General features: G+C 30.7%; 1 protein-coding gene across 7 annotated transcripts in view; it reads left to right on the forward strand.

The window, feature by feature from the left end:
- The window catches only part of LOC134695579 (regulator of G-protein signaling 22-like), a 52,586-nt gene extending 45,075 nt beyond the window's left edge, over nt 1-7,511 (forward strand). For 5 of the 7 annotated variants that reach the window (XM_063556842.1, XM_063556877.1, XM_063556853.1 and 2 more), the window contains 4 exons: nt 393-431; nt 2,623-2,851; nt 3,869-3,980; nt 6,230-7,511. In XM_063556842.1, the coding sequence (XP_063412912.1) occupies nt 393-431; nt 2,623-2,851; nt 3,869-3,980; nt 6,230-6,419 (570 nt within the window). In that variant the 3' untranslated portion in view covers nt 6,420-7,511. The remainder of the gene's footprint in view (nt 1-392; nt 432-2,622; nt 2,852-3,868; nt 3,981-6,229) is intronic. The other 2 variants (XM_063556885.1, XM_063556894.1) reach the window with 1 other exon arrangement.
- The last annotated feature ends 2,802 nt before the right edge of the window (nt 7,512-10,313 follow it).

The following is a 10,313-nucleotide window of genomic DNA, read 5'->3' on the forward strand; positions in this document are numbered from 1 at the left end:
AAATTTCCAGACATTTTTATCTGGGGTTAGTTCTCATCTGTTATACTTTATAAGAGGTACTTAAAGTCTTTTCGATTCATTTGTTCATGTACATATTACAAGTTACATGTATATACACATCTAAGATAAATGGTTACTATATGCAAAATGAAGTTCAGAAATTTTGACCCACATCAGAAATGATAAAAAAAAATAATAAAGAACTTGCATTATGAGATTAATAAATAATATTGTATATTTTTAATCAACCTAACTTAATAGCAAAAAGATATTGATATTAAAAAGATATATTTTATATGACAAATTAAAACTTTTGTATCTGTCTATAACAAAAGGTGTAAGACCATTTTTAGATTGTGTCAAATGCATTTTTAATATATTCAACATTACAGCAACCTCAAAGGAAAAAGAAGCTAAAGTTTGGGAAGGGTGTAAGTCAGTGTTTATGTAACCAACCTTGGCTGTTTATGTTGCTTCACCAATTAAACCTAGCTTAACTAAAACAATGGTTTAAGTTTGTTGAGAGCATCAAATTTAACTATATCATGCATGAGAACAGCTTCTTTATTTTTTTAGTTTCAGGGTATTTATTAAGGCTAATGTCAGATAATATAATACCCAGTATCATGAGATACTTTTTATCTGAAACTAAAACTTATAAAAAACCTACTTTCTGAATGATATCTCGGTCACAAGCTGTTGGTCTTTTCGATATTGATTGGATTAGTTTAGGGCAGCAAGATGAAAAAGAACACTATGACAATATATTTTTATTAGGGATTATTGGCACTACCCTGGAAATTGGAAGCATAGGTTTAATGGAGTAGGATATATAAAACACTATCACATTCATTGATAGAATCTGTTTTGGGTTGCAGGATGTATAAATAAACTATCACATTTGATTGGACTATAGGGACATAGATATGACATTGTGTTCACTTCACATTATTAGTATGTTTTGTCTACTGTTTTGAATCGGAAATAAACGGTTGAAACTCAAATGACTACTTTATAGTTGTTGTTTCATAAAAACTGCTTACTGAGTAAAGATGGAAAGTTTCTTTTTCTGTGTTGAGAAGGAAGAACTACTGATGAAATATCAAGGCTATAGTCATTAATAACTAATTGTGAATAAAATTTGTCTGAAATATATCTTTCTCTTTCATATATTTTTTCCCCCATCAAGTTAAATGTTAAACCTGGACTGAAATATCAATGTTATACTAAAAACTTCACATTTTTTTTTTTAGATAAAAGGCTTGTTGATAAAAGTTGTTTCATTGTTTGAAATTTTCTTGCTCCAATTGTAAATAAAAAATCATATTGCCTGATTGTCTGGCATTAGCATCTCCACTTTAATGGAAATTATGTGGTTGAAGAATATATAAATCAGAAATGTTCCATTTTCTAATAAGAGTTATACAGCCTCATTGATTTTTTTTAACTTGAAATTGATTCAAAAATATGTTACACGGCACAATTTTCTGCCATTATTAAAGTCTAATGCCAGTGTGTTTTTAATTAGCATAACAAGCCTGTAATTTGTGGATATACCTCTTATTAATATTGAAAGACACTACATGCAGGTGAGCTGTATGCCTGAACGATATACAATTACCTAAAACAAAAACTTATTATCTTAGGTGACCATCTTCACTTATACAGATATTTAATTACAGCTTGGAAATTGTCCAAGGTCTCATTTAAAATCCAGTTAAATTAATATTTGTCTGCCTTTCAATAATAACAAATGTGGATAATTTTTTCGCAATGTATGATTGATTGAACAGGTCTGCCTTTTTCATCTTGTGGAATATAAAACTGCATTGTTAAATTTATCATTGAATCAATCCAAAACTTGTTTAATGATTTCCATTTTGTTGTGAAAAGAGCATTTATTATATATATAAATCAATTCGTCGGAATTTGGATTTATTTTAAATTGCATGACAAAATACATTAGTGAATGGATATAATGTGCATGATTTTTAGTATGCATGTTTAGTTGCATGTATTCAATCCATATTTTATCATCTCCAAGTATGATAACCAGGGCAGCAGAAAGTATGCAGCATTTTCAACAACTAAAGGCATTTCAATTATTTAAAGTAAATTTAGAATTTTGCCGTATTTTTTTGGTTTTGTTTCATTCACCAGAATAATTTAATGTTTTTTTTAAAGTATGAATATTAACAAAAGCTGTTTGGGTTTGATAGATTTTGAAATAACATTTGCTTATGAACTGCCGTCATTTAAAAAAAATTGTTATAAATGTTGGTATGAATTTTATTTTGTAAAAACTGATATTGAAATATGAAGTAAACAGGAAAGCTTCAATTAAAGGAGTGTTAATGACTCCTCAGTAGTTTTTCATAATATTTGGGGAAAAAAGTTATCTGACAATTTTTCTGATTTTTAAAAAAGCAAGACATTAAATAATTATTTATGAAGCTTTATGTATTGTACTAACTTGTATTAACAATTCTAGTAATTGTGATTCATATTTGACAATTTACTCATATTCTTTATTAAGAATTAGCCCTTTCACGTTTTCGTTATGTTTAATTCATTTACTTTATAAAAATCTTTCCTTTCACATTTTGTATATGTCCATTACAGAGAGCAGAAGAAAGAGCTGCCTTAGGACTACCACCAGAGAATGAAGAGGATGAAGATGCACTGGACCATCTGCAACATTTCAGTCACCATGACGATGATGAAGAAGAACATGGGCCTATGGAGAAGAACAAGATCTCATGGTCTTATTCTAACTACATGGCTGCTCTGGAAAAGGAGGATATTCTTAATAATACAGATGAAAGTACATTTGGGTCTTTGTTAAATTTTGGTAAGTGCAATATTTTTTCAAATTACCCTAAGAATGATTTTGTACTGCAGAGACATGCAGTAAATTTTGATGGTTTATTTCTTATTTTGAAATCAAATTATCCAAGTTTTAGAGATGAGGTAAGATTTGAAGAAACATGCTTGTGTTAAGGGCATATGATACAGTTACAGGAGAGGTAATGACGTTGCTAACGTAAAATGTAATTTTGCAACGTCAAACTGTGACATATCGGAAAAAGATGCATTTTTGACTGATTTTTATCATTTAAACTGATTTAATTTGAAAACGAGTCCATGGACCCGTATTTTTCAAAACCGCAATTTGTTTCATTTTGCAGGGAGATTATGCGGCCCAAATTTCATACAACTGTAAATAGAGGATTTTTTCAAATTTTGATAAACATGCAGCAAAAAATGACGTTCTTTCCTCAATTCATGAACATTTGATAAATATGAGTTATTTCTGAATAAAAAATGCATACTTTTTTTTAAGATACTTATAAACTACAGAAATTACCGATTATTTAACAAAAAGAAATTTGTGTGTAACTTTTATAACAAAAAAGTTATGTCTTTCTTTCGAAAAAGAAATTATGGCCACAAATCAGAATTTTGAGCAAATATCAGACCTGCCAACTATCCCGATTTTCGCGGTATCATCCCGATTTTTAGCCCTCAACCCGAATCCCGATATGAGGTCGAATTTTTGTCTATTTAATATACAAAAATTCGACCTCATTTTACTCAAAAAGTAGCACATGAAGGTATATGTTTTATTGCATTTTTGATTTAATCGGGTAAAAAATAGCCAATACGCAAATTTTCAAGAACTTGTAAATACAGGATCAAAACTGTATCGTATGCCCTTAAAAGCTAACACGTAAGTGAAATATATTTCAAATTGAATATCCTTGATTGGTTTTTAGTACTCGATAAAATTAGCATACTCTAGTCCATTAAAAGTTTCAGTGAGAATAGATTTTTCAACATCAATTGATGGTTGATTTTTTCATTCCAGGAGGAGAGAAAAGTAGTGAGAATGGTGATGAAGTATCACTAAGTAAACAGGATGATATAGAAACAATGTCTAGGAAAGAAACTCGTTCTGAAGAAACTCAAACAGATAAAAAGTAAGTGAACAGTATGATTCCAACAATATGCTGTTTGATTTTTTTCATACATTTTTGTCGATATAATTGAATTATATGCTACTGTCATACAAGTGAGAGGTTAAGCTAGCTATAAAAAATATGTATCTTCCACCATTTTTTAGATAAGGAAATGCCTATAGCAAGTCAGTTATATAACAGTCGGTTTCCATTTGATTGATGTGTTGGAATTTTTGATATTGTCTTTTGGTAAAGGACTTTCTGTATTTTATGTTTTCCATGGAGTTTGGTATTTTTGTTATTTTGTGAGACAAAACTCTTTTAAACAGTAATTAAATAGGATGATGCATAAATTATGTTAAAGGTGACATGGGTTTAAAGGAGCTCATAGGAAAAGTAAAATAAGATGAACATATTAAGGGGGTAATACAAATTCACAAGTCAAATAAAACCAAACATCTTCATGTAGAATAAAAGAGTCTGCAAAATATTACACAGAAAGCTTAAGCATCCTCCAACAAAACTGGGTTGCTTTTTAGCTCACCTGGCCCAAAGGAGCTTTTCTCATCACTTGGCGTCTGTCGTCTTCGTCGGCGTCCGTCGTTAGCTTTTACAAAAATCTTCTCCTCTAAAACTGCTGGGCAAAATTAAACAAAACTTGACCACAATCATCATTGGAATATCTAGTTTCAAAAAATGTGTCCGGTGACCCCGCCAACCAACCAAGATGGCCGCCATGGTTAAAAATAGAACATAGGGGTAAAATGCAGTTTTTGGCTTATAACTCAAAAACCTAAGCATTTAGAGAAAATTTGACACGGGGTTAAATTGTTAATCTAGTCAAGATCTATCTGCCCTGAAATTTTCAGATGAATTGGACAACCCGTTGTTGGGTTGCTGTCGTCCCTAAATTGGTAATTTTAAGGAAATTTTACGGTTTTTGGTTATTATCTTGAATGTTATTATAGATAGAGATAAACTGTAAACAGCAATAATGTTCAGCAAAGTAAGCTTAACAAATAAGTCAACATGACCGAAATGGTCAGTTGACCCCTTTAGCAGTTATTGCCCTTTGAAGTCCATTTTTAACCATTTTAAGTAAATCTTAGTAATCTTTTACAAAAATCTTCTCCTCTGAAACTTCTGGGCTAAATTAATCAAAACTTGGCTACAATCATCATTGGGATATCTAGTTTCAAAAAATTTGTGTCAAGTGACCACGCCATTCAACCAAGATGTCCCCAACGTCTAAAAATAGAACATAGGGGTAAAATGCAGTTTTTGGCTTTTAACTCAAAAACTAAAGCATTTATAGCAAATCTGACATGGGATAAAATAGCTTATCAGGTTAAGATCTATCTGCCCTGTAATTTTCAGATGAATTGGAAAACCCGTTGTTGGGTTGCTGCCCCTGAATTGGTAATTTTAAGGAAATTTTGCTGTTTTTGGTTATTATCTTGAATATTATTATAGATAGAGATAAACTGTTAACAACAATAATGTTCAGCAAAGTAAGACCTAAAAATAAGTCAACATGACCGAAATGGTCAGTTGACCCCCTAAGGAGTTATTGTCCTTTATAGTCAATTGTTTAACAATTTTCATAAAATTTGTAAATTTTTACTAACATTTTCCACTGAAACTACTGGGCCAAGTTCAATATGGATAGAGATAATTGTAAATTCAAGAATGTTCAGTAAAGTAAGATGTACAAACACATCACCATCACCAAAACACAATTTTGTCATGAATCCATCTGCTTCCTTTCTTAAATACTCACATATACTTAGGTGAGCGACACAGGCTCTTTAGAGCCTCTAGTTTTAGGTTCCACACACCTCTAGCTTTACTAGTGACAAATGCTGAAGTGAATAGATTTATAAAAAGCACACCTCTTTCTGAGAGAGGTCTTCTTCATTCTTAATACTGAAGACATGTTTAATTCAATAAAGTAAATGTTGAGCTTGATGATATACAATTAAGGATTTGTTGAGGTGCTAGTAACCAGCACACAAGTTTTTTAATACTTTGAAAAAGAATATGCAATAGAAGTTAATTGAACATTGAAAAACAATTTGTTTATACTCATCAAAAGTATAATGTTATAGAAAAGAACAGATTTGTCGTTGAACAGTGTACTATTAGTACACTTCAAGATTTGAAAAATATGTACATTGTATTTTAAAATTCCATATTTTGAACTGTCATTTACAATTCTGATAAAGGATACATTGTTACTGATAATTTATATATAATTATTAATTTATTAGGAAGTCAACAAAGTCAAGCCCAAGTCCTGACTCTGAGAAAGGAGGGAGCAAGAAGAAAGTTCCACAACGGAAGGGTTCTGTAGAATTTCAGAAAATGGCTTCTCTTGAAGAGGAAAAAGAGAATGATGAATCAACAAAAAAGTCCAAGTCAAAGGGTAAAGGTCAACAGTTATTGACAGAAAAGAAATAAGCTGTTTAATCTTGATTATAGTAAAAATGTTAGTGAATACTTATACATAGTAATAGTCAGTCAGTTAGTCCATATCTGTTTATACCATTGAGTGGATTGTTCTCTCACATTGTTCCTGTTTATTCACAGAAGTGAATATAATGTTTAAGCAGTTTTCATCCATCATAATTGTGAGTCAACTAAGTTGGGACTGTTTATTCAATGTACAGGGCTGATACAAATGTGTAAATTTTGATTTTTGATTTTAAAATTTACACCAAGAAAAGCTCTTTTTATCATTCAGGATATTCTCTGTATGTTGCAGTTGAGTGTGTTTACCAGGGATAGTTTTTTGAAATAATTGAAACATTATCAACAGTAAAATTTACTAACACAGTACAAGTAAAACCATAGATGCCTGGAAAACTGTAAAATGGTAATTTTTTAAGTTGAATGTTAATTTGATTGTTTGATAGTTGGAGTATATCATAAAATGACATGCAATTTCTCAATTTGCAAGTAAATTGCATATGAAGGTATTTAATTAATTTATTTTTACAATGTACTCTCTTATATTTCAAAGGTCGAATTACAATTGTTATTAAATCTTTTCATTATAAACTACAGGAATCTCATTGCATCTACCTGCTATTTTGTCTGTATCATATATATTTTATTTTTTTCAAGCTACGTTAAATCTCAAAGTTATTCTATATTCAGTTATCTGTCATGTAAGTGATATATGACTCTGTAGTCCTATGGCTGGTTGACTATTTAACTTGTGTATCTTTGTTTTGTTTTATATTTAAGAATATTTTTTAGATTATATTTGACAAATTATAACTAGGGGTGCCTAGTATATGATAATTTATGACTTGATAATGTATTTTATATGAAGCATTTTACTTCAGATGGCTTTCTGTTACAATTATGTATTTTATAATAGATTTATTCCAACTACTTAGTATTTACTGTAAGCTGATTTATTTTAAGTGAAACATAACTCTTGTGAATTCTAATTTATTCCTACCATGTTATGTTTGTCCACTTCCAAGCAGACTGTGATGTTTTTTGTCTTTACATAGCTATATTTATAATAAATGATGCTACCTTTGTTGATTTATAGTTTTTATGTGCCCATCTCAGACATGATGCTTTTTTGTATATAAATAAACTCATCATAAATACCAGGACTAAATTTTGTATATATGCCATACCCCTGTTCATCCTTCAGTCTGTCTTGTCTGTACCTCTGTCCACAAAAGTTAGATAATGCCTTGATTAGATCTCATCAAAGTTTCATGGAATATTTTAATCAATGGAATCAATTTTGAAATGTTTTTTTGTACTTGTTTGGCTTTATAAATATTTTGATATGAGCATCACTAATGAGTCTTATGTACTAGTAAATGAAATGCGCGTCTGACATACTAAATTATAATCCTGGTTCCTTGGATAACTATTTACTGTCATTCCAGAAATACAAGTTTCTTGCTTTAAACCACACTGATTTCAAAAACAAATGCACTAAAGATGAACTAAACCAAAATGATTGACACCATATTAGTTAAGTTTGGTGTATTGATATTTCAACTAACAGTCAATATTAGTATTCCAATAGGTATTCTAATTGTGAACCACTACTGGCGAACTTGTTTGTCTATTCATTTGTAGCAAATTCACTCACAACCATCTCAAAGACCAAGAGAAAAAAAAATCTGTTCTGTAACTAAATATACCACATTTTAGTTTGCATCTCATATCCCTGTAAATAGTTATCAAAGGTACCAGGATTATAATTAAGTACGCCAGACGCGCGTTTCATCTACATATCAAAACTTGCGGTTGAGGTCACTATCAAAACTAGGGGGAATGCTCTAAAACGTCATATTTACCGTTGTATTTATGACAAACAAAACTATTTGACAACACATTTCTCGTTTCTTCTGCTCCATCTTATATCTTTGTGTTTTATTGATTGTTTTTTTTTGTTTTTTTTTATTATGGCATTTTCATTTTGTTTTCATCTTTTATGTTTGAATATCCTTTTAGTATCTTTTACTTCTACTTTATGTCGTGTACATATTTCAATTAATCCACCTAGTCATGCAATTTCAAACTAGACGACTTCCATAGCAGTGATGTACACCTGAGTAAAAGCTGCTCCAACAGCGTAAGGGTGAAAAACGACTGAAATACAAATTTTAAAGGCAACACTCATGAACTGGTTGATCATAAGCACAATCTTAGTCTCAATTTACTAGTGGCACGTTTTTGTAGTCTTAAATCATAGATGCCGAAATAGTCTTTTAAGCTGTAATGATTGGAGATGACAATTATTACATCCATAGAAAAAGACACTATTCAAGTCCAACTGACATTGGTTTGTGTTCGATATAAGATATGTACATCTATAAACCGTTGTCTAAATTTTAGGACTTCAACCATCAGATAGAAATGGACACTTTTCAAGTATAACTCTCCTTGTCTTGCTCCTCTTGGTGTTCATGAAATTCCCTCAGTTTCTGCTTGTTATCTTTGATATAAGATATTACCATCTATAAACTTTCGTTGTCTAAATTTGTAGGATTTCAACCATCAGATGTGTGGCACAATAATATTACAATTTATTCTTGAAACAATTTCCATATGCAGATGTAGGTTTTATCCTGGGCTTCTCGTGTGAAGTAGCTTATGAAAGATAACAGGCTGATGTCAGACTGGCAAGAGAAAAGTGTATTTTGGTCAGGAAGTCTTATATTTATCACCTTGAGGTTAGTTTGAGGTTGAGTTATGCAATGGAAAGGCAATGTAGAACTCGATATACGTGAAATAGAAAAAGAATAACAGCAAAGTTTAATCATATCCTTAATCAATTGGGAATGTTATCAAAATGTGTGTAAGCTTTTTGTGCAAGCAAGCTGATGTGAGATTTTTTTTTATCATTTGTTGTCTGTCATCTGTGAATTATGTAATTGTTTGAAGCCACTGTGTGCTAAACATGGTCTAAATATCCTAGTTATAGCTTTCCCTTTCAACATTTTTTCCAACGAAGTTACAAACAAACGTTCATTGTGTGTTTGAAACTATAGCACATGTGTATAACAACTACATTTAAGAACGAATATAAATTAAGCTCAGATCAATATATGCAAGAATGTTTAATGATTGTAAGAAATTCCAAAGATCTGTAAGTATGTGTGAAATAATATTAAAATATTTTACTCATCTGCGCTCTTTTTAAAGATAAGATTATAAGAAAAATATTCACTTAAAATGGCAACGTAGATACACATATCTAAAGAAAGGACAATAATAATTTGAAAAAAAATCGGAATGGTTTCGAAGCATGAGTTTGAACATCCCTTTTGGTATCTTTCGGCTCCCTTTTTAAAATCATCAAACAATAACCATGGCTAAAAAGACCCTCGATATATTTGGTACAACTCTTTAATTTGGTATGTTGTTCACCTTCGTTGTTCATTTTGGCATTTTAACTGTTTTGGCTTAATCACTTATTATGAATCTCATGTCGATGAAACACGTATTTTGATTACTATCTTGGGTATCATTATTTGTGAAAATGGCACTTGCAAATGAATATAATGTCATCGGGACCTCTTGAATGACTTGAATTGTCAAAATGCTTGGTTTTTGAAAGATGAGATTTTGTGTTGATTACCGCATGCTGAACAAAGTCACTGAGAAAGATGTTTATCCGCTCCCAATGATAATTTAATCTTGTGGTCAAATTGCATATAAATGTATAAATAAATTAAGGACTGAAAGAATTAAAGTCAAAAGAATACCGTATCAAATATTTAAAATGCTCATGCAAAATATACCCCAGATAACCCCAATACAGACAAAGGTCAATACAACTAAAAGTGAACTGAGTTATTTTATTTTTGGGAC

The sequence above is a fragment of the Mytilus trossulus genome, chromosome 1 (genome assembly GCF_036588685.1).
Source record: "Mytilus trossulus isolate FHL-02 chromosome 1, PNRI_Mtr1.1.1.hap1, whole genome shotgun sequence".
NCBI lineage: Eukaryota > Metazoa > Mollusca > Bivalvia > Mytilida > Mytilidae > Mytilus > Mytilus trossulus.